The 21786-nt window shown below is 52.9% G+C and overlaps 8 protein-coding genes across 8 annotated transcripts; 5 read left to right on the forward strand and 3 right to left on the reverse strand.

The window, feature by feature from the left end:
- Nucleotides 1–262: 262 nt before the first annotated feature.
- On the forward strand, nucleotides 263–1144 carry GLOTRDRAFT_38619 (NAD P-binding protein; the record flags this gene model as incomplete). Its single annotated transcript, XM_007865767.1, has 4 exons — nucleotides 263–358; nucleotides 620–670; nucleotides 804–899; nucleotides 962–1144. The coding sequence occupies 4 exons, from the start codon at nucleotides 263–265 to the stop codon at nucleotides 1142–1144; spliced, it is 426 nt and encodes a 141-aa protein (XP_007863958.1).
- Nucleotides 1092–2098, reverse strand: GLOTRDRAFT_58308 (NAD P-binding protein). The gene is made up of 5 exons (XM_007866101.1): nucleotides 1971–2098; nucleotides 1844–1894; nucleotides 1682–1777; nucleotides 1421–1605; nucleotides 1092–1338 (listed from the first exon to the last, which is right to left on the reverse strand). The coding sequence occupies exons 1-4, from the start codon at nucleotides 2064–2066 to the stop codon at nucleotides 1423–1425; spliced, it is 426 nt and encodes a 141-aa protein (XP_007864292.1). The 5' UTR covers nucleotides 2067–2098; the 3' UTR covers nucleotides 1092–1338; nucleotides 1421–1422.
- A 126-nt stretch (nucleotides 2099–2224) lies between these two features.
- GLOTRDRAFT_110445 (glyoxalase I) lies at nucleotides 2225–3293 on the reverse strand. Its single transcript, XM_007866102.1, has 6 exons — nucleotides 3164–3293; nucleotides 3040–3099; nucleotides 2958–2982; nucleotides 2790–2891; nucleotides 2507–2729; nucleotides 2225–2449 (listed from the first exon to the last, which is right to left on the reverse strand). The coding sequence occupies exons 1-6, from the start codon at nucleotides 3194–3196 to the stop codon at nucleotides 2401–2403; spliced, it is 492 nt and encodes a 163-aa protein (XP_007864293.1). The 5' UTR covers nucleotides 3197–3293; the 3' UTR covers nucleotides 2225–2400.
- Nucleotides 3294–6422: 3129 nt separating this feature from the next.
- On the forward strand, nucleotides 6423–6881 carry GLOTRDRAFT_9716 (uncharacterized protein; the record flags this gene model as incomplete). The annotated part of the gene is made up of 2 exons (XM_007865661.2): nucleotides 6423–6629; nucleotides 6690–6881. Coding segments are annotated over 2 exons (399 nt in total), but the record flags the coding sequence as incomplete, so codon positions are not given.
- Nucleotides 6882–7176: 295 nt separating this feature from the next.
- On the forward strand, nucleotides 7177–8879 carry GLOTRDRAFT_58317 (uncharacterized protein). The gene is made up of 5 exons (XM_007866103.1): nucleotides 7177–7563; nucleotides 7615–7746; nucleotides 7960–8048; nucleotides 8104–8508; nucleotides 8568–8879. Exons 1-5 carry the CDS (start codon nucleotides 7266–7268, stop codon nucleotides 8625–8627), a joined length of 984 nt encoding a protein of 327 aa, XP_007864294.1. The 5' UTR covers nucleotides 7177–7265; the 3' UTR covers nucleotides 8628–8879.
- Nucleotides 8880–9326: 447 nt separating this feature from the next.
- Nucleotides 9327–13989, forward strand: GLOTRDRAFT_115191 (glycoside hydrolase family 2 protein; the record flags this gene model as incomplete). The annotated part of the gene is made up of 11 exons (XM_007866104.1): nucleotides 9327–9525; nucleotides 9579–9715; nucleotides 9764–9970; nucleotides 10023–10085; nucleotides 10151–10855; nucleotides 10919–11221; nucleotides 11283–11339; nucleotides 11390–11492; nucleotides 11545–12347; nucleotides 12400–12613; nucleotides 12666–13989. The coding sequence occupies 11 exons, from the start codon at nucleotides 9327–9329 to the stop codon at nucleotides 12758–12760; spliced, it is 2886 nt and encodes a 961-aa protein (XP_007864295.1). The 3' UTR covers nucleotides 12761–13989.
- GLOTRDRAFT_38325 (adenylate cyclase-like protein) lies at nucleotides 12969–17390 on the reverse strand (the record flags this gene model as incomplete). The annotated part of the gene is made up of 4 exons (XM_007865747.1): nucleotides 12969–15288; nucleotides 15337–16943; nucleotides 16993–17150; nucleotides 17198–17390. The coding sequence occupies 4 exons, from the start codon at nucleotides 17388–17390 to the stop codon at nucleotides 12969–12971; spliced, it is 4278 nt and encodes a 1425-aa protein (XP_007863938.1).
- A 1486-nt stretch (nucleotides 17391–18876) lies between these two features.
- On the forward strand, nucleotides 18877–21717 carry GLOTRDRAFT_110448 (DUF803-domain-containing protein). Its single transcript, XM_007866105.1, has 14 exons — nucleotides 18877–18965; nucleotides 19026–19154; nucleotides 19213–19237; nucleotides 19292–19324; nucleotides 19375–19403; nucleotides 19456–19560; nucleotides 19617–19771; nucleotides 19831–19951; nucleotides 20009–20060; nucleotides 20111–20158; nucleotides 20209–20214; nucleotides 20265–20288; nucleotides 20338–20366; nucleotides 20420–21717. Exons 1-14 carry the CDS (start codon nucleotides 18888–18890, stop codon nucleotides 21497–21499), a joined length of 1914 nt encoding a protein of 637 aa, XP_007864296.1. The 5' UTR covers nucleotides 18877–18887; the 3' UTR covers nucleotides 21500–21717.
- Nucleotides 21718–21786: the final 69 nt, after the last annotated feature.

The following is a 21786-nucleotide window of genomic DNA, read 5'->3' on the forward strand; positions in this document are numbered from 1 at the left end:
ACTACGTGCGATCCGAGTAGCCTGTCTGTCCCGAAGTCATCGATAAAGATGAGGGAGCGTCAGCGCAGAGCGATCCTCTCCATTCTGCAGTAGCTACAGCCACTGGCATAAGAATCAGAAGCATGCGAAGTGCGGGGATCAACCAGTCCAGGTATAGCTTCCGAAGAGACATCATGACCGGGATCTGCTCCCGGTGTATTCCAAACATTGCGGAACTTCTTCATTTTCCATATTTTCACCCCCCGCACTCTGCTGCGCAACCATGCCCGGAGGTATTCAACTTCAGCGAGCTTTCCTGCGCGCGCCCAAGTTTGCGGTTGTGGGCGCTTCTAAGAATCAAACCAAGTACGGAACGAAGGTGAGCGAACTCAGGCCCTTGGAGAGGGGAAATCCACCTATCCAGACTGCATCATACTATGTAGCAGTACTAGTGTACCTCCCCTTGTTCAAGATTAGGTTAGACGCGACTTGGGATCGATATCGAGCGATATCGAGTTCCGAGGCAACCTTATCTAAAGAATAAGGGCGGGCAGATGATGTCCTCCATCCCGGACTCGACGTTCCATTACGATGCATGTGGGCGGATGGAAGATCTGATAAGTTGTGCCCTTCTGCATAGGTGCTGCAATGGTATCTTGCCCGATCAAAGCCCGTCACGCCGGTCCATCCTGTGCGTTATCGCTCCCCGTCTCCGATGGTGATCTACGCGAGCGGGCCTGAGCCTAAGGGCAGATCACGATCACGTCGGCGGTCGTCTCCCCCTGGTCAGAGCTGACTTGCCCGATTAATTATCCTTGTTGTAGAGGGAAGTCGAGCTAGAAGGCCTCCGGACGGTGCCAACTCTCGCGGAACTTCCTGAGCCTGCCCGGACCTCGGTGCATGTCATCACGCCGCCCAAGGTACCGCTCCCTTACAACTAACGCATCTTACATCCTGGATTTCTGATTCATGTATGACGTAGGTAACTCTGGATATACTCTCGCAGGCAAAGGTGCTGCATGTGCCGACGATCTGGCTGCAGCCTGGCGTGGCGGATGAGGAGGTCGCTAAGTTCATCCAAGAAAACGGAATGGAAGATCGTGTCATTTATGGCGGCCCATGCATTTTGAGAGACGGAGATGGTGTCTTGAAGACTATGGCCTGAACGGATATGTAGCATCCGCATTATCATCTGCACGGAACCTGGTGGTGAATGGATTCCCTTTGCTTCGGTGGATGCCCGCCCTCGTACTGATCACATATCTGCATGTCGGAATTTCCTCTTGAGCGGTCCAATGGCTTGATGCAGTCATCTGAGCACGCGTGATCCGTGACATTGTATCGAAATCGTAGTTCGTACTATCGTTCAATCAACATAAGCCAGAGAGTATTACCGGAGATACGTATGTGGGAAGAGCCAGCGGACTGACTACCGACGTACATTTACAGCATGCTCTTGAGGATTCCATCCCCCTCTACGAGGATACACGGCCCTCCATAAATCACCTTGTCCTCCATGTTATTATCCCGTATAAACGAGACAACCGTGTCATCATGGGTGCCTGGCTGAAGCCAGAGCGCTGGGATAGAAAGGGCCTTCGCCTCTTTCAAAAGGCCAATGGTGATCTGTACGACATGAGAGGCGCATATGATTCTCAGCAGTAAATATCGAAGCAAACCCGAGTCGCTTAGTACCACTCACTGGCGGAGCAGTAATGACGCTGACAGCAGTCTCTTGAGGAACAGATAGGTCGGACAGTGACTTCACTGTTGGGAGGTCCTCCAACTCCGGCTCTCTCTACCGGGTTTGAAGAGGACACGATGAGCATTTAGCCGCAGGAAGCGAGGCGAATGTGCGACGAACAGGGTGCACAGGCGTAACCCGCTTGCCGCGGTCTTTATACCATTTCAGAACCTGCGAACCGAGTACCCTTCAGTAAACTTCAGTCGAATCACTATACAGCCGTTCGCGGAGGCCCAGATTACAGAACCTTGGTTCCCCATTTTGACTGGTCCTTTGATGCGCCGACGACAGCGAATTGAGGCTGCGAGAGGAATGTTCGCTTGACTTGCTCAACATAGGTCATCCTGAAGCCTAGCGGACGATATGTTCATGAGAATGCCATTTGGAGTTGCTCTCAACCACCTCGTTCAGGCTCACAGAGGACCCGGCTGCTCCGGGCCGGGCAACTGGTCGCATCCTATTCGTTTTAGTCTACATCTTGACCAGTTTATTCTTAAGCGGTGGATACTTTGGGGGTGGTATAATCATTTCGTCTTTAATCGTGATTTATAAAGCAACCTTGATATTGGTGAAGCCCTACATTCCAATTCAATTCTTTACAACACGAGATCTGACCTTGTTGATCATGATTCTTCACTACTTGTACATTACAATACTGCCCTTTCACAATTTCTCCTTCAGTTCCCCAGATCAGGAATACGACCTGGAACAATCTCAATCCAGTACCTACAGAATTGTAGTAATCAGAGTCAAGATAAACACTACCTGAAGCACTGAACTCACCCATCAGGATCCAGAATGAAGGCAATGTGCCTCATCTTCCCGTCAGTCGGCTTCTTCTTGAAGGTCACACCAAGCTTCTCAAATCGTTCGCAGGCCTTCTCGACGTCAGGGACGGTGATGGCAATGTGCCCGAAGCCCTTTCCGGGGTCACTGTTGCCGGATGCGTAGCCTTGGAAGTTGGGGTCAGACTCAGTGCCGTGGTTGTGCGTAAGCTCGAGCACGCCTGAGATGTGGGAGGTGAACCTGAGATACACAGATAAAGAATGACAATGGCGGTTCTGACCTTCACGGCTGAACCGAGTCTCTGCCTTCTCCTGAGCCGTCAGCTTGCCTCCGGATCGATCAAATGCGAGGAAGTAGAGGGTGAAGCTATCGAATTTCGCCTCTAGAATGGATGGTGGCCTTCAGTCAGAGAAGTAGTCTTGCACGAGATCGGGAGGGACAAAGGTACCTGAGAGTAGATCCATGCCAAGCACCTGGTCGGTCATTTATCAGTGATCCCCGTGAAACCGAGGTACAAGGCGGAATATCACCTCTTGGTAGAATTTGAGAGACACCTTGGGATCCTTGACACGGATCATGGTGTGATTGAACTACATTAATAGCGACGCGTAGAGTTAGATTCACGCTGTCTCCTAGGGTGCACCTGCAGCTTACCGCATAATTCGCAGTCTCCGGATCGCGCGCCATGGTGTGCAGGGGATATACGAGCAGTAAAGGGAACAAGGGGAAGCTCGGAATTATATACCCTCTCAGCTCTGGTCAGGATTCTAAATTTATGAAGTCATAGGACGCCGATAAGAGATCGGAACTCCGCGAATCGCATCCGAGGTCGCCCAAAACGTCGTATATCCCGACCGTCCTCGTCCTCGCCAGAAGCAGGCGACCGCAGTTTACCTGCTACATAGAAGCAAGCCTGTGGCGAGAGTATGTTCAAACCATTCTAAGCTACGCAGACGAGAACGCCAAATAATCAGGAGCGGCAAAAATACCCAAAGCTCTCATGCGCATGGTTCTTACAGAGCTTGCGTCATAGTCGTATTAAATGAAGACTAAGGAAGTCCAACATGTACCACGGCGGACAATACAGCCCACAAACATAGTGAAGGTCACATTTCCCCATCACAACAAGCAGGACTCTGCTAATTGTGGCATGGTTCCCCGTGTCCGGCAAGTCCCGTGTAATGCTCCGACTTGCCTTATCCAGCGATTCTATAGCCATTCAGCTCACCCCTTGTCTCCTGCCTGCCACGACGACGAGCTGTGTAGCCTGCCGCCCAATGTCTGGGCTGCTGTCCATAGTTGGCTGGTTTTTCTTTCGCATTGGATGGCCGTATGACTTGTTCCAACGTGTTGAAGACCTTCGCAACGCCTCATCGCTCCCGAGACTGCGATAATCTGGTTCATATTCAGGGGCTGACGAGCAACAGCCGCGCATATATCCTGGGTTTCCTTTGCTTAAGGTGCACATATGATTGTATGATCTTTGCACCTGCCTTCTCGGTCAAGCCTGCTGCTGCTGTTTCCTTCCACCACGCCGGCGATACGTATCTGCTGGCTAGCGATCGTCATGGGGCTTCTGTGTCTAGCGGAGATACTCGCTGTGGGTTCTGATCATCTCTAAGGGCACCGGCGTCTTTCGATTCAGACTGTGCCGTCTACTAGTTCGGAAGCTCTAGAGGCCACTTTCTGTGGCAAGCAACAATCAACACAGATTGGCGCAGAAGCGCTACAGCGCCCTTTGTCTAGCCTGGCTCCTGCAAATATACGACGCCACTCGAGCTGGCTCTTTTGTCGATGTGCTAATGACGATTCCGGTTTCATCCATTCCGCCCTCTGGTAACTTATTGGTCTGTGCCCCGCTCAGCCTGTAACGGCCAACTAGCCATCCTGTATGCTTGTGTACGCTCGCCCAGTCAGACTGCTGGTTCAGGGTGCTCCCTCGCCATTTTTCTTGGGGGTGTCGTCTCCGTGCAGTTCTTCGTGGGAGCTGTGGCCCTGGCAGTCGCGATCCAAATGCTGTGCAGACGCGCGGAGTCCCAATCTGGCGCAATCTCCGCCCCAAAGACGCGTCTGTTGACTGGGTTCACGTGTCACGGTTGGCTTATCGTCTCTCTCCATGTCGACCACCGTTTCCTCCCTTTGTGTCCCCTCCAAATATCGTCGCCAAAGTACGGACGTCCTGGATGACATGCTTACTTTGCCTCCCATAAGATCTCTCGGCGACTCTAGCTCCCCGTTACCCTCATCATCGCCTATCGTGCCTCGACTACCAGGTCTCAGTTCAATGGCCCCTTTATCGTCTTCCAAGCGCTCTCCCCTTCGAAAAACGCACGCGCGTATCCAGTCGAGTCCAGCGCTAGGCTTCGAGATCGGGCTTTATGACGTTGACGATGACAACGGTGGATCCTCCGTTTGGACGCCCTATAGGCACAATGGCGATCCGGCCGCGGGGAAGGTTGCAAGGACACGGTGGCACTCTGCCGATACTGACATCCCCCTTCCGAGCTTTAGAGCCAGTTTTTCGCCTAGTGATGACTCTGAGCCTCCCCTCACGTCTGACTTCGACATGTCGGAATTTTCTGAAGATATGGACGTCGATGTCGTGGATCTTTCAGGCGACGAAGACTTTAGGCAGCCATCATATTCTCATCATCTGCGTCGCGGGCAGGACGCAGAGTTCCCACAAATCGATGCAATCGACTACTCCCATGACCCGAAGTCCTCGTCTCACTCTGTCTCCGCTGAGCACGGACGCTTAGCCAACCTCACCGCACACGATCCCTCGGCGCTCAGTATTGCGGACATTCTCCTTCAATTCCACGATCAACCGCGACATGCCAGATCAGACAGCATTGAACCGCCCCGCCGTGACCCATCACCGTTACCAGAGCACTCCTCAGTGGCATCCGAGGATTCTCCCTCAGAGGTGTCACATGTTGAGGCGTATGACGCCCCGCCTAGTCCCTTGTCCCCGCTTCCGCCATCGTCGCCTGCGCTGTCGCTTTTGTCGATGGGCCTTGATCTGGCGGCCGAGGAAGACGTGAACGATGCAGCCGACGTTGAAGTTGTGGCCGCTACGACGTCGGTCGTGCCGTCGGATTCAATCCCTTCCGGCTCCTCGGAGTCTTCAAGACCGTCTAAAGTAATGTCTGTTGAGATGTTGCTGCTCCCGAGACATACTACTCCTGAGCCTCAGCCCGCGAAAGTCGAGGAGGTCGAGCTCGCGCCATTATTAAAGCAACCGCTCGCTAATAAGCAAAACCAGCTTCCCCATACTGCGACCACCAGTACCGCCGTCTCCCTTGACCTTGATATCGAGACGAGTGACTTGTCCGCGCTATCATCAAGACCTTCTACACCTGTCTCTCGTCGGGACGCGAATTCCTTGAAAGAGATAGCAAAGGGGAAGCGGGTCGGAACTGCAGTTCAGGTGACGAAGACGGTGAGAGTCAAAAAGCCTGCTGGGAAGTCTGACGTCAAGGTCGAGGCTATCGAGGACATGGGAGAGAAAACTGCGCTCCCCAAACGGAAGGATGGCAGTGCATCTGGGTCAGGACAGGAGCAGAGGAGGAGTACAGGTGCTGAGGATGGTCCGAAAAGGAAGAAGATTCGCACCGTCGTGGACGCACGGGAGGATAGTGGGCCGAAGAAGAAGCAGCGTGGCAAAGAGGAAGCTAAGGGTTCCGCCGACGCTGCTTCATCGAAGGTCCCGAAGAACAAACGGAAGAAAGAATCTGAGCCGCCCTCTACATGTCTGGAACCCGTTTCTTTGGAAGCGGAAGGAGACTCCGTATTAAAGCAGCAGTCGCCACCTGTCCGTCAGCCATCGCCGTCTCCTGAAGCTTCATTATCAACGACTACGCCGGGAGTGCAGGCTGCCACGTCCGATGAGAACGATGGAATGTCGAATACCGAAATGGTGGGGCTTCTCATCGAGACCTTTGCCATGTCGCGTGCATCGTCTATGCCTCCTTCCTCACTATACAAATCAGCCGTGCAGTGCCGTCCCGCGCTCAAGTCGCAGCGAAGCAAGGATGAATGGATAGCTGTGATCGAGACAGTTCTCGCTGAAGGCAGAGAGAGATGCGGCGTGTTTGAACGCGTTGAGTCCAGTTACAAGGTGCGTTCTCAGGAATACTGCGGTGTGGGAAGCGTGTCTCACTCGCTTGTCGCATCCCAGGGCAATTCAGATCGTCCGCTCGAGGCTCAGTGGTTCTACGTCCCGGAGCGAGACGAAGACCAAGAGAGAGCAGAGCTCATTCGGAGTATGATGCCTCGTCTGGAGAAGCGGAAGGAAACAAGAAAGTACAAGCAGTATTACTGGCAACCATTGGACAAGATGTCCAAATGGGACCCTGAAGACGAGATGTGAATGATGGAACTTCTGCTGTATGTCATGGCATGCTATTTATGTTTTCGAACTTGCGATTTGTCACGAAATTTATGAATATCTGCATTGTTGTATGGTATCCACATACCTAGTGTCCTCGTAATGCCCAATTCAATCTTCTTCAACACTCAGTTAGAGTGCTAATCTATAAACCGCAAGAAAGGGAGTGGAGCGCAGAAAGAGGGATGTCCCCTAAATGAAGTTGTGAGGTGTCCTTGTCACAGCCCCGCAGTAACCAGTTAGCATAATAATGAGTGTCGGCTAGCCCAGCCCGCCTAGCGCTCATCCATCTGTCCTTTACTTTTCTCTCCCACCGGCTGGGACAGCACACGAATCTGAGCTTCAACACGCTCCTCGTCGCCAGCCATGTCCTTCTTTAACCGCCACCCGCGCTACACGATCGCGCTCGTTGTCTGCCTCTTCGTCCTCGTCATCATCCTCTTCAATTCCGACTCTGCTGGGCCTGGAGGACCGAGTGCGTACCGTTTCCGTGGCCAGAGGCGGCCGCCGCCGCCTCCAGGCTTGTATACGGAGGACGTGGTTGCTATGAACGAGGCGGCGTACCAGGAGTCGCTGAAGGAGAGACAGAAGCTGATTGCCAAGTACGGCCCGACTGCTAGCTCGGTCGAAGCGTTCCCCAGCCACGGCGAGTTCTACACCCTGTGTAAGCTAGTCTATGATCTCTTTCGCGCGCCATTACTGAGTGTGCCGGCAGGGGACTTCTTCACCCCCGCATTCCAGTGCCCGCACCGCACCGAGCGAGTCGGCACGCTCGGTGACGGAGGCAAATGGGTCTGTGGCTTGGAGCGGATCGCGAGGAAACCCAAGTGTGTCATCTACTCCTTCGGTGAGTGTCGCCTTCTTTGGTGCAATCTACCAGGGGCGCCAGCTTCGGTCCATTGTCCCTGCGACCGTCTTCGCATGGGAACGTCGGTGGGAATGCCCTGAGTGGGTTATCATACCGGGCTCTATTTTCAATTATGGAGACGCGTTCTGCGCGTGGGATGGGGCGCTTTGCTATGAACGGGGGAGCTGACGTAGTGGTTGTATTTGTGACTAGGTGTCAACGGCGAGTCGAGCTTTGAAGCTACCCTCCTCCAGCGCGCGCCGGGATGCGAAGTGTGGGGCTACGACTTTAGTGTAAATTCGGTGAGTATTCTATTCTTCATAATGTCGACGTCATTAAGAGAAGTCTTGCATGTAGTTCGGCCCCGAAATCACTGAAGTTCCGTCCCTGAATGCGCGGTCCCACTTCTACCCATACGCGCTGGGCTCCTACGACGCCCCCGAATCAAATCCGCCCTACTACACCCTCCAGTCGCTCATGAAGAAGAACGGCCATGACTTCATTGACATCCTCAAGGTCGACATCGAGGGCGCGGAGTTCGAGTCGCTCACATCTTTCCTCAACGCGCACTCGGTCACCGAGGGGTTGCCCATCGGTCAGCTGCAGCTTGAGATCCACGCGCGCGACAGTAAGTACGGCGAGTTCAAGAACTTCTTGAAGTGGTGGGAGTCGTTGGAGAGGTTTGGCCTGCGTCCTTTCTGGACAGAGCCGAACTTGGTGTATGTGAACCTCATCAGAGGGGTTAGGCCTGATTTGGTTGAGGTCAGTTGAGGTTTCCAGTTTGCCTTCTTCCGTAATTAATCATTTGCTCGACGTCACAGTACTCCTTCATCAACATCAGAGGCCAACACGAACTCGTATCCGACGAGGTCATTCACTAAGAGCCGCATATGTCTCCCGTATAAGTATCCTAATCCTCTACGGACTTAATCCAGGGCCATTTCCTGGCTCTCGAATGGACCTCACACAATTAATTCTGTCAGCGGCGTGGGCCAGCGGTCCTCCGTACTCTTGCTCCGCTCCTTAGTGTACTCGTATATGCGCGCACGGTAGAATATAACCGGGGCATTGATCATACCCTCAAATACTGTATATCCTCAGAAAGGCCATTCTTATTTATCTTCCACTCTGAGATTTGACTGAGACTGGAGGGCGTCGTCATTTCGGCCCTTTCCGTGGGATCGAATTCACCGAATATTCGCCGCTCGCGTCGAGGATTCCCTGCAGAGCACCTCGTCCTGCTGTCCGAGTTCCTGTCTGATTCTATGAGTGTTTCTCTTTTCATCTGTCTATTGGTTGTTCTTGCAGATGATGACTCTGTTTCTTTTCGAGGGCGCGTAATTTGTAATGCGTCTAGTGATCACTAAATGTGCTCGATATGGGCGTCAGTCATCATCTTCCTTCTAAATGTTCTATTCGTGATGGGACTCGACCGGCGCGAAGTCCTGCACGACTGGCCGTGGGGGCAAGCAAGTCAGCTGTTTATGCAGCTGTATTATTCGAAGCCGTTGTATGTAATCCTCAGGCTCGGTATAAAAGCAGGGGGAATGTGTTGAACCCCCCCTGCAACCGGGTTCGCTATGGCTGCCATCCTTCGTGGCCTTGCAGCCGCTTGTCTGCCTGCTCTAGCACTGGGCGCAACGTTCGACCTCTCGGGTCTCTCTTGGACGCTCAAGAACGCGAACGGCTCTATTGCTATACCCGGCTCTGTCCCATCTCAGGCGCACTTGGATCTTTTAAAGGCAGGTGTGATATCTGAGCCTCTGCTTGGCATAAATGGTATGCGTACAGTGCGTAGTTCTCGTGAATGATGTCGTTCTGACCTGCCTAAGACGACCTGCAACGATGGATCGTAAATGACAACTGGACTTACACGGCTGATCTGACGCCCTTCACGTCTACGTACGCACATACCCCGGGCGAACGAGCTCTATTGGTATTCTACGGCTTGGACACGATCGCGAACATAGTATGTACTACAGTCGCATCCTAACAGTGATGTCTACAGCTTTCGCAGACCCTGGCAGGGAACCCTGTCGCATGGGTGAACAACCAATTCCGCCAATACGTGTTTGATATCACGGAAAAGCTCGCCTCCCCGCGTTCCGGCGATAACAATCTGACAGTCGCGTTCGAGTCCGCCTGGTACTATGGGCTGAACGTCACCTCCCGGCCCGACGCCGAGTATTTCCCGAACACCGCGAACGTTACCACTGTAGACAACGTGCATATATCCTAGCTTTATCCGAGCTTTCGCTCTACTGACATCCGCGCAGTTCGAATATCCCGGCGTGCGTCAGTATATCCGCAAGATCGACGACGACTTTGGTTGGGATTGGGTAAGTGACTCCGCGTGAGACTGCCCGACCGATCGCACTTACCCCCAGCGAATCTGGATCCTTAGGGACCCGCATTTGTGCCCTCGGGTATATTCAAGCCAGCGTACATTGTCACGCTCCTTGATCCCACGGACATCATCCAAGTCGCCCCGATCGAGCTCTCAGGCTCGGACATCGTTTTCCTCGAAGAATCTTCGATCGATATTTACAAGCCGCTCTCGGACCCGTCCACGCTCACGTACGACGAGGCCGCCGACTGGAACGTCAACGTCACCCTTGCGCTTCGCTCCGCCCTTCCCCTCTCGGCGCCCACTATCACCCTCTCTATCCCCGAGCTCAACCTCACTTCGGATGCGATCGCCGTGGAGTCCTTGCCGGGGGACACCGCGGAGGCGAAATGGGTGACCGCGATGTGGACAGTGCCCGAGGGCCTCCCGCAGCGGTGGTACACGCACGACCTCGCGACGGGCCCGAAGCTGTACAACCTGACTGTGACGCTCGACTTCCATGTCTTCAAATTCCCGGCTAATATCTCCCTTACCCGCGCGACCGGGTTCAGGACGATCCGCCTCGCGCAAACGGCGTATAGTCCTGAGGAAATTGCGGCGAGGGGGATTACGCCTGGCGACCAGTGGCACTTCGAGATTAACGGAATGGCGTTCTATAGCAAAGGGACGAATATTATTCCGTTTGATCCATTCTATTCGAGGATTACGACCGAGCAGGTAAGGTGGGTGCTGCAAGCTGCTGTATTGAGCGGTCAGAATATGGTCAGTTGTGATTCTAAGTCCCAAGAGCTCCACGGGGTAGCGCTGACGCGGTGCTTGATCCAGCTACGAGTCTGGGGAGGCGGGATGTACCAGCCATCCTCGTCCGACGTCGCCGGTGGCGTATACTCGTTCTACTCGCTCTGCGACGAACTTGGCATCCTTGCCTGGTCCGAGCTCATCTTCTCGGACACCTTATACCCCATCAACCCGTTCCTGCTGGAAAACATCGAGCCCGAGGTCCGGCAGAACGTGCGCCGCGTGAACACCCATCCCAGCAATGCGCAGTGGGCGGGCGGGAACGAGATCGAGGGGATTGTGCTGCAGGCTAACTATAGCTTAGCGAATGGGACGCATTATCTCAATGAGGTGCATTGTGATTGGATGTTGAAGGGAAGGAACTGGAGGACACTGATGTTTTCGCTCCTAGTTCGTGACGCTGTTCCAGGATTTCTTGTACGGCATAGTGACCTCGGAGACGGAATCGGTAAGAGGGCTTCTTCGATAGGAGTTTGTAACCGCTGAAGGTTGCTGTAGGTTCCCTATACGGATTGTTCTACGACCCATGGGGTCCTGAGCCTTGAGCCGTACGTGCTCCGGTTCTTGAACGCCACTCCTGGATCCATATACGGCAATTCTGGTACGTTGTCTGAATGCTATCAGTACTTCCTCGATCTGAGCAAATATTATAGAGCGGTACAATTACGATGCGTCGCAGGCATTCAACCTCAGCACTTTCCCGGTATCCAGGTTCGTTAATGAGTTCGGCTTCCACTCGATGCCGTCTTTCTATAGCTGGGAAGAGGTACTCGAGAACCCTGAAGATTTCAACTTTAACTCCACAGTCGTGATGTCTCGCGACCATCATCCGCCAGCCGGCAATCTGTCGTTCCCCAACCCGAACGCTCCTCAAGGGCAATACCAAATGACGCAGGGCGTTGAGCTCTGGTTGCCCACACCCGGTACCTCCGACTCCAACCAGACGTTCGCTCAGTGGTGCTACAGCACGCAGATATTTCAGTCGATGACGATGGCGGCCCAGATTGCCTTCTACCGTCGGGGGGCGGGCTTTGGCGAGAATAACCTAGGAAGTCTTGTCTGGCAGCTTAACGACATTTGGCAGGGTGTCAGCTGGTCTGCCGTAGAATACTCTGGTCGATGGAAGGTTCTCAACTATGGATTGGCCAACGTCTATAGCCCGGTCATCATCAGTTCGTTCTGGACACCTGAGAACGGGACTTTGGACGTCATGGTCACCTCCGACCGCTGGACTGATGTTTCAGGGACCGCTCAGTTGACGTGGTTCGACTGGACCGGGAAGGAGCTGAACTCGACTTCCTATGACTTTACCGTCCCCTCGTTGAATAACACCGTTCTTCTGAGCGCTACCGGCCTGAGCAACATCCTCCCGGCCGGCTCCCAAGTCAACGATGTCTTCCTCTTGATGAATCTGACGGCACAAGCAGACAATCGGACCGTCACTAACGAGCAATATGTGAGTCGTCTGCTTCTCCTCACGGGCGCAGATATTGAGCTTTCGCTCTTAGTTCACTCCCGCATCGCTGGCCAATGCTGCGCTTGTCGATCCGCAGATTCGCGTTGTCGGTCACGACAATTATACTTTCGAGCTCTCGGCACTGGGCGGCGTCGCTCCTTGGACATGGATCGACCATCCAGCCGGTACCGTTGGCTACTTCGTCGACACAATAACATGTTTGCCGTCGAACGGATTCTACCTGATCCCAGGGAGGGACCGCACAGGTAATGTGCTCCAGTTTACGGAGGAGACAAACCATACTGATGGTGCTGATAGTCCAATTCATGCTAAATCCGATACTATCCAAGTCACAAAGCCCCGACCCGGCGGAATTTGTAGTCAGATCCGTTTGGAATAATACGCACGTATAGTTCCTGGCCAGTACTTTTGTCACGTAGTTGGACAAACGAATACCTGATTACTCCGGAATCCGGGAAGGACTGGTATTGCCATAGATTACAGATAAACTACAGACACGCTACATCTCGAAAGTGACAAATGAATAAGTTAGTTTACAACGACCACTGGCAACACATCTACGAACTGCAATGAAAGGTAGAAATAGCGTCCAAATGGATGCTAACTAGCATCGAAAAGTGATAAGAGTACGCGCAAAGTCCGGTCGTTCCCTTGTCCGTAGTCTTTAAGCGAGGCGAGTAGAGTCTGGACGCCCGCTTCGTTCGACAAATGCTTGAGGGTCAAGGCCTTCAAAGAGTTCTCGATGCGGAGCGAGAGGGAGTCCATGAGGAGCATTAAGTCATTGTCAGAGGCCTTCTCGCTGATCGCAGGCATCAGCAACTCCGCATTTCCGCGGATGATGCATGATCCTGAGGAGGACTCGTCGGCACCGGCTTGACCTGCTCTGCTGCTTTTGCCTGGCGGTTCGGCCCGGAACACCCGACCGGAAGTCAGGGCCTCCAGGCGGATGGCTAACATCTCCAACTGACGCATCTGGTCCACGCTGAACTGTATCCTGGACGTGTTCTCGCTTGGCCTCTCGTCTTTGAGATCCTTACGTCCTGCAAGCGCACGAGGATACACGACCGAGAGCATCTCGGGGATTTCCAACCCCTTGAGCTTCACCTCCCCAACGGGGACCACCTCGATACCGATCTGCTGTATGGCCTCAATCGCCTGAGGAGCCTGAGAGAAGGAATATTCGGTTTCGGGCTCAGTGCCCAGTACTTTGGCGTTAATCTCTCGGACGACATCTGCGCTGCACATGATCTGACCTCCTGCAGCACGAGCGCAGATCCGCGCCGAACGGTTGACCATAGTGCCAAAATAATCCATACGATGCGTGATCGGATCTCTTTCGCATACGGGAGTGCCACAGTGCATACCCATCCTCACGGATAGACCCCTCTCAATGATACGGCCATCGGCATCGAGTATTTCCTTTCCGTCCTCGCACTCTAGGATTTCCAGAGGCCAGGCTTCCTTGAGTAATGCTTCTTGAACCGAAAGACACCACCACAAGGCTGAGAGCGAATTCTGGAAGGAGCACATGAAGGCATCACCTTCGGTCTTGACTTCGTACCCACCGCAGAAGCGTAACTGCCTCCGCAATAGGTTGTTGTGTAGGCGCATAGCAGTCGCCATCCCTGAATTCACCTCCCATAGATGTGTAGAATTGCGGATGTCGGTGAACACCAAAGCCACATGTCCGACGGGAGGTGATACCTCTATATCGAGACGTGATATGTTGCGATCATTGATTTCATCTCGCCGTCTGCGGCGCAGGGATGAGGCATACTCTGGATCGACGAAAGAGTCCATAGTCGGTTGACGAGAGCGTACGTTGGAATGAAAAAGTTCGGCCACGCTGATGACCATGATCATGGTGCTGCCATCTGCTCCGTAGCTAATGGCAAAGTCGCGCAGTTTCTGAGCTGCGATCATTGGATCGTCGCGCGCTGACCGAGCGATGTCGACCGCTGTTTGATAAGAGACGTAGTCCCACAAACCGCGGTTGCCTATGATCACGAATTCGTCTAAGGCACTCAAGTGGTAAGTGTGCACATACGGCCGCGCGTTGACCACTGGGAGGAGATTATAGAACCCGAAGGCACGGGACATGTCAACCTCATCATTGACAAGGCCCTTGGGTGACACCCAACCTTCGGCCGCTCGAATCCTCGCAGTCTCCTCGCGGTCGAATGGGTCATGCTTTTTCGCTAGAGGCATCGCAGCACCCTGTTTTGAGACTACAGCTAGAGCATTCCCCGCATTTGCGACGTACAGGGTCTTCTCCTGGAGATACAACGCTATACCGCAAGCACCACTCTGGCTGGATATATCGTGGACGGCGTGGACTTGCATGCTACCGCCAGTTGACATCTTGCGATTGTTACCCGAATAAAGACTGTCGTGCATGGATTTATTGAGCGCTAAGAATGTCCGCCTCAGAGCATCGGGGACGCCATTAGCATCGATAAGATTGATCATTTGGAGCTCTTTGATGAGCGTAGGGATGAACCGGTCATGCAAGTATTTTGCCAGGACATTGTTATTGCCCTTCGACTGCGCACGCCCGAACATAGCGAAGACGGCCTCGTTCTCCTTGCCCCGGAAACGCGGTTGCACGAGGTCGAACATGCTGAGATGCTCCGACTTGCCTAAAGTATCTGCAATACCGTAGGCCAACCCATTGACGTCGGAACCGGAGGTGCGGACTCGGCGATCTTCTGTCTCTTCTGGAATATTAGGCACAAAGGTCGTGGTGACGTCCATTAGACCCAATATGCGAAGTTGCGTCAAGTCCGTAAATCCAGCCAACATCTTCCGATGTTGCTGTTCCACGTTGCGTTGCCCCTTGTGACTCATGTGAGCGTCTGGCTTGATCTCCAGTCGTTTGTTTCCAGACAAGTTGAGATATTTCAGGTTCGTATTGAAGTTCCTACGGGAATGTCAGGGGAAGTCATACTATTATCACGATGAGACGTACCAGTTCCAATCGAACTCCCAATTGTTGATATTGTACTTCAATACGTTACTTCCGACATCCAGAGCCTGAAGACTGGTGACTTTCGCAAGCTCCTGCGGTAATGTCTGCAACTTGTTTCCATTGAGGAAAAGGACTGTTAGCTTGGTTAAACGATGGAGATCCTCAGTCGGAATGATTGATAATTTGTTTCCGCTGAGGTATAGCTCTTCCAACTTCAACAGGCTGGCGAAGAATCGTGACGGCATTTCTTGTATATCGTTGAACGACAGATTAAGAACTTTCAGTTCCTTCAGGACGGTCAACGCATGCAGTGCTTCATCCCCTAACCTGTTCTCTCCTAAGAAAAGGCGTTCCAACGATTTGGCCAGAGGAGGCATCGCACGAGCTTGCTCGAGGGAAATAGTCGACCCTTTCCTTTCAGATATCAAGGAGTTCGCAAAACTATTGTTGTCACCAGCCGGAACCGGTGGTACCGTCATGGGTGGGTTATGCCAGACATTGACCAGGTTGGAGGTGAAGTTGATATGGACAAGGGAGGCGCAGTTCCACAACTCAGCCGGAAGCTCCGTCAAGCTATTGTTGTGGGCGTCAAGGGTTTCTAGCTTCTGCAATTTCCCGATACTGATTGGCAAAGAATCAAGCTGATTATCTGAGCACGATAGATGCTCCAGTCTCTCTAGCTGGCCTAGAGATTCCGGAATGAACCTGAACGAGTTATGATCGAGCTTCAAAGACTTCAGCGATGTCAGCTGCGAGAAGATTGCTTCATCAAGGGAGGGTAGCTTCGCGTAGGAAATATCTAATGATGTGAGGACGTATGGGAATGGATTCTTCAGGCCCGAGACGAGAGTAAGCTGGGTGATATCATTTCGAGAGGCATCCAGAACCTCAAGCGACGGTCCTAGAGCGAGCTCTAAGCCGTGTATCGCGTTGTGATCGGCCATGAGGGTTTGCAGCTTTGGTAGGCTGCAGACGATCGACAAATCGGATATCCTATTCCGACGACAGTCGAGTAACTTCAAGTTCTCCAAACGGGAAAAGGACTTGGGTAGGCGGGAAACCTGATTCCCCACGATTACCAACTGCTCCAAGTTCCTCAGCTCGCCAATCTCCTCCGGGATCTCTGTTATCATATTGAATGATATATCGAGGTCAACCAGACTCTCAACCTTGCATAGGTGAGAAGGGACTACGCGAAACTTGTTATTCGAAATGTTCAGGTACTTGAGCGACCGCATCCGAGGGAAGAACCATGGAAGGCTCTCCAGCCGGTTATTCTGGGCCTTCAAGTCCCGCAGATCAGGTATATCGTCCAGATAAGACTCATCCAGGTTGACAATCCTGTTGGACGAGATTTCTAGCCGATGTAGAGTAGTGCAATAGCGCACACTCTGAGGCACCTTCTTCATGGCCATGTTGGATAGGCGCAGATCCCTGAGCGTCGTACAGCGCTGTATGAAGTCGCGAGGGATCTCGAGCATGGGGTTACGGGAGAGCGTGAGGGAGACAATCTCGTCCGCGTGGCTATACAGGACGATTGGAACAGTTTTCAAGCTCCTGCCAGTCAAGTCGATGTACTCGAAATTCTCGATGACCAGTTCTTCTTCCTATTGTGTATGATCAGCATTGCAAATAAGTAAGTTCATGGAGACTCACTGTTGGGCCAAGGAGATTGCTCTTATACACGAATTTGAGGAGAAAGCCAATATCTTCTTTCTCCAGTAGATCCTGACCGTCCTTCGCATCATACCCAGCTTGTTCTAGGCGTCTGCGGACGATATCTGCAGGCCTCTCCGTTTGTGCTAAGACTCGTTCTACCGGACGTGTTAGTGGGCAGACCAGCGTTCCCTCGATCACTTACCTCTGCCCCGTTCTTTCAGATATAGACGATGAGTCTCGCGTTCAGGGTCAAGTAAGAGCTTCTCATTGAGAACAGGATACAGCTCTGAGACAGCGACAGATAGACCGATCGTGACGATATGGTAAGTTGAATTGGGCCGGTATACGCGAATCTTGTACGGCCGAAAATTGTATATAGTATCTCTTCGGTCCATATTCATGGTAGTCGTTTTCCGATGCGACCGCCGCTTTGACGCGCCATTTGCATTCGGGTAAGGGCTTGCCCCGCCAGTATGACCCTCATCTGAGCTGGAATAATCGGGCTCGCCGAGAGCGTCCGCAGCACCATTCTTGTCAACAACAGCCCAACTATCCGGGGCATCCCAAGACACATGTTCCTGAACGCCATTCTGACTCGGAGGTGGGGGCAAACTCTTGGGCGAGATATTACGCTCCAAGATCGGTGCATTGGGGGGTCGAGGTCTCCCTGCTGTACCAGTACTTGGTACCCATGGATTTACGTTGTTCCAGATAGTATGCGTAGACGATGGGCCCGCTCGAGAATTTGAACTGTGGCCAGACAGACTCGACCCGCTAGATATACCACTGCCGGCTACAGAGGCTGAGTCGGGATGTAAAGCGTTCAAGTCAATGATGCCCTCCATGTTATCAAGATTGGTATCAAGAGTCATATCGGGGTCTTCGCAAGGCGAACTGGGGGAGGAGTGGGAAATGGACACCCGAGCGTTTCCTCTGCGCCGCGCCTTCTTGTCTTTCTTCGGGCTGCTTTGAGGAGGCGATGATATGGAGATAACCGATGATGACCCTGGTACAGGAACGGGAGGGAGGAGTAGAGAGGCGGAGGAGGCTTCGCCAGCCATACGAGGTTTGCTGCGAGACCTCTTGATCTTGCTGAATATGTTTATGGATGACTTGGACTTGTGCAGCTCTCTCGCTGGCGAGTCGCTGTTCCCAGAGCCTGTCGTAGTCCTGTCCAGCGAAACCTGCGACTCACTGCCAAACACTCTTTCAGGGAGGTTCTGAGCGCTGGTTTGACGCGCAAGGCCGAAGGATGAGAAAGACGGTTTGTGGCCAAAGCCAAACGACCGTTGGGGAGGCCTCGTAGGGGTCGCAGGCTAAAGGTCTACTGTTACATTGTGAGTATCAGAGGCGATACCGACGGACTCACTGGTTCATCCCATGGTGCAATGTCGGCTGCATTGACCGAAGTGTCCTGACCGCGAGACACCAGGACCTCGGGGTTGACGAAGTCCTCACTCCCCTTCGCAAAGTCCAAGGAGTGTATCTCAAGGGTCGACATCGTCGAACAGGCCATACATCTGTATCGTCCAGCAGGGCAAGCACTATAGGCAGTGAGCCGAGTACAAAGCGAACAGTGCCGAGCCTGTTAATCGGACAATGATTAGTCTCCCACCTACTACATGCCATGGGAACTCTGCGTCCAAACCCGGACACTCGTGTTGGTCCTGGAAGGCTGGGAAAAGCTCTATTTTAGACCAAAGGGCCCAGACCTCATGGTCTCAGGTCTCCGGGACCACTCCGAGAGCGCGAACCATTGTCCGTCGTGGGGCCATTATGGCGGGTGCTGTACCCGGACAGCCCGGTTGCAGCGCTCTGCAATTCGCTCACCTGGACTGCGCCCCGCTTGTGGGCACCACTTCTTCCTCTATTGACCTTACGACCCGCACGAAATGTCCTCTACGACGTCGGCGTCGGCGTCTGCGACGTCGTCCGCGTCTCCTACTCTCTCCGCCGGTTCCAATCTGAAAGTTCGTTCACTGCGCCATGCTGCCTCAACGCGCCATGTCTAACCGGCGGTTCGTCCATAGGTCGTCGGTATCATTCTAGCCGTAGCAAGTGGTGTTTTAATCGGGTCGAGCTTCGTCTTCAAGAAGAAGGGCTTGTTACGCTCGCAGGCCGGGCAGATAGCAGGAGAAGGTGTTGCCTACCTCAAGTCGGTATGCACGAAGCACGCATGCTTCGTCGTTCGTTCGCTTACTCTCTCCTGTTGCGCAGCCACTATGGTGGTTAGGCATGATCAGTACGTCTTCCACTGGGTTTGAGTGGACATATTTCGTGAACAGTCTCCATGCAGTGATGATTATGGGGGAGTTATGTAACTTCGCCGGTGAGTGCCTTCTACTGTAGCCAGATTACGCATGCTTATCTCATGGCTAGCATACGCTTTTGTGGAGGCATTGATTGTGGTGCGTCGCAAACATGAGGCGCGTAAAGTGGCGTCTAGATCTTTCCTCTTAGACCCCTATGGGAGCCCTCTCCGTGGTCATATGCGCTATCCTGTCGTCGATCTTCCTCAAAGAAACCCTCAGCTTCTTTGGTTGGCTGGGATGCGGTCTCTGTATTGTATGTCGTACTACCAGTCTTCGAGGCCCATGCAACCCTGACAATCCCCCTCTCAGATTGGTTCAGTTGTTATAGCCCTGAATGGGCCCCAAGAAGCTTCTGTCGGACAAATCACTGAATTTCAGAAGCTTTTTCTTGCGCCGGGATTCCTTGCCTATGCAGGGGTACTCATAGCCGCCTCCCTAGTAATCGTATTCTTCGTCGCGCCTAAGTAAGCCCATTCCACATTCTGCTTTGTGCCCTTGGTAGCTTATCTGACGACTTATGCAGGTATGGGAATAAGCATATGCTTTGCTATATTATGGTCTGTAGCATGATTGGCGGTATTAGTGTCAGCGTCACAACTGGCCTCGGGGCTGCCATCGTCACGACGGCTTTTGGTGACAATCAGGCAAGGCCGATCATCTTGATTCTTGGTAGTATCTCGCTGATATCAGGGCGCAAATAGTTCAAGCACTGGTTCATCTATTTCCTGATGATCTTTGTGGCTGTCACCTTGAGTGAGTTATTATCTTAAACGACTGATGCTGGGAAACTAAGGTGGTCGCAGTTACGGAAGTTTTCTACTTGAACAAAGCTCTAGCTATATTCAATACAGGTCAGTGCGACATCATTGAGCTCTGGTCACTAACTAATATCTGTTTGTAGCTATGGGTATGTTCTTCATGATGCTGGGAGTATGTTGTGTATTGACACCATTTAAGTCACTCCCACGTACTACGTGATCTGTGAGTGATTCCATTAGGTTATGCTTATCGAATATTCATCAGTTCGCAGTCACCTTCTTCTCTATGGTGACCACTATTGTACGTGCTACTGAATTTGAGGTGTGGTATCAATCTTACCGAGCATGTCTTAGGTCCTTTTCCAAGGCCTGAAAGCCTCCGCAGCACAAATCCTCACCATCGTCATGGGCTTCCTCACCATATGTGTCGGGATCACAATACTGCAAATGTCCAAGGTCGATCCGAACGAATTCAAGAAGTTGGATAGGAAGTCTACCATCCTTCTCCAAGCTGCCCGAGCCCACACAGAAGCCGTGGACGAGAAGGACATTGCTGGGATCGAAGACCCCGGTATCGACGCCCTGCGGGGTTCATTCGGCGCTTTTGGTAGTATCGTTAGGGCGAAGAGCGCTAGGAGGATGAGCATGAGCACGAATGGTACCGTGCGCTCACGGCGGCATCGCGATCGCGAATCGGACCTCGACATGGAGCGCAACGGCAGCGTCTACGATCCTGGCTCTGAGTTCCGAGGACACCTGAAGCGTCATCAGCTGTATGATGCCCCAATGCCGTCACCAAATGCTCAGGAGACCGGCTCATACAGAGAATCGGTCACTAGTAGACCATCGATAGCCAATATGCGGACTCCGACGATCAAGTTCGGCAGTCAAGACGTCGTACATCAGTATTTCCCGACCGTCACCGGGGACCACTCCGCTACTCACGAACATCGGGAAGCGCACCATTCAGCTACCCTCCCTCCCACTCCTAAACCTCATCAAGCCTCGGATCCCTTCAGGCAACCATCACTGCCCGCCACTCAGGAGGAGGCTGACGGTGCGCTGCGCTCCGCGCCTCCAGTCATGACTGGTCTGAACACTTCGGACCCGTATCATCGACCTCATGCAGAAGATCCCTTTGCCGGGTCTCCATCAACATCGACCCTTTCCTCCTTCCCCTCAATAAGTTCAATAACGCAAGCCACCCGAGGATCAAGCATACGGCCTTCATTTATCAGTGACGACGACGATGTACGTAATAGCCGCCACCACCATCACCATCATCATCACCGACAGTACCCCAGGGGAGATAAAGACGCGGACAAGGAAGAGAGCGAGAGCCTGGTGCACCGGTCGTCGTCCGAGGACGACGACGTGCCGCCGAACCTCGGCTCTATACGCCTCGTTCCCAGCGGGTCCTTTACGAAGTTCTGACAGCTGTTTCTTGGGATGTTTAGAGGCGTGTACTTGTACGCTGAGGCTCAGGCTTCGTTGTTTTACTACTTATACTATCTCTCTCTGTATCGGACCTACGGACCAGTAGAACTACGGATGTATCGCGTCTTTCGATCTTCGCGCATACATGTTGCCTTACTATTTACGACATTCACGAGTCTTACTCTGAGGACAGTATTGCAATTGACTGACTGCAGAGATGTGTGGAGTAGTCCCGTAGTGGGCCGCGCAGGGCATTAGCCGCCACACTAAGTACTGACTCGTTC

Source organism: Gloeophyllum trabeum (genome assembly GCF_000344685.1).
Source record: "Gloeophyllum trabeum ATCC 11539 unplaced genomic scaffold GLOTRscaffold_00004, whole genome shotgun sequence".
NCBI lineage: Eukaryota > Fungi > Basidiomycota > Agaricomycetes > Gloeophyllales > Gloeophyllaceae > Gloeophyllum > Gloeophyllum trabeum.

Bases quoted from the DNA above. Each gene is read 5' to 3' on its own strand.
- GLOTRDRAFT_58317 (XM_007866103.1), top strand. From the start codon at position 7,266: ATGTCCTTCTTTAACCGCCACCCGCGCTACACGATCGCGCTCGTTGTC. The intron at 7,564-7,614 runs GTAAGCTAGTCT...GTGTGCCGGCAG, and splicing joins CGGCGAGTTCTACACCCTGT to GGGACTTCTTCACCCCCGCA. The intron at 7,747-7,959 runs GTGAGTGTCGCC...ATTTGTGACTAG, and splicing joins GTGTGTCATCTACTCCTTCG to GTGTCAACGGCGAGTCGAGC.
- GLOTRDRAFT_110445 (XM_007866102.1), bottom strand. From the start codon at position 3,196: ATGGCGCGCGATCCGGAGACTGCGAATTATGCG. The intron at 2,983-3,039 runs GTGATATTCCGC...ATGACCGACCAG, and splicing joins CTCTCAAATTCTACCAAGAG to GTGCTTGGCATGGATCTACT. The intron at 2,730-2,789 runs GTCAGAACCGCC...CCCACATCTCAG, and splicing joins GACTCGGTTCAGCCGTGAAG to GCGTGCTCGAGCTTACGCAC.
- GLOTRDRAFT_58308 (XM_007866101.1), bottom strand. From the start codon at position 2,066: ATGACCTATGTTGAGCAAGTCAAGCGAACATTCCTCTCGCAGCCTCAA. The intron at 1,778-1,843 runs GTTCGTCGCACA...CAAACCCGGTAG, and splicing joins GGGTTACGCCTGTGCACCCT to AGAGAGCCGGAGTTGGAGGA. The intron at 1,606-1,681 runs GTGAGTGGTACT...CATGTCGTACAG, and splicing joins GCGTCATTACTGCTCCGCCA to ATCACCATTGGCCTTTTGAA.
- GLOTRDRAFT_110448 (XM_007866105.1), top strand. From the start codon at position 18,888: ATGTCCTCTACGACGTCGGCGTCGGCGTCTGCGACGTCGTCCGCGTCT. The intron at 19,325-19,374 runs GTGAGTGCCTTC...TCTCATGGCTAG, and splicing joins GGAGTTATGTAACTTCGCCG to CATACGCTTTTGTGGAGGCA. The intron at 19,952-20,008 runs GCAAGGCCGATC...GGGCGCAAATAG, and splicing joins CGGCTTTTGGTGACAATCAG to TTCAAGCACTGGTTCATCTA.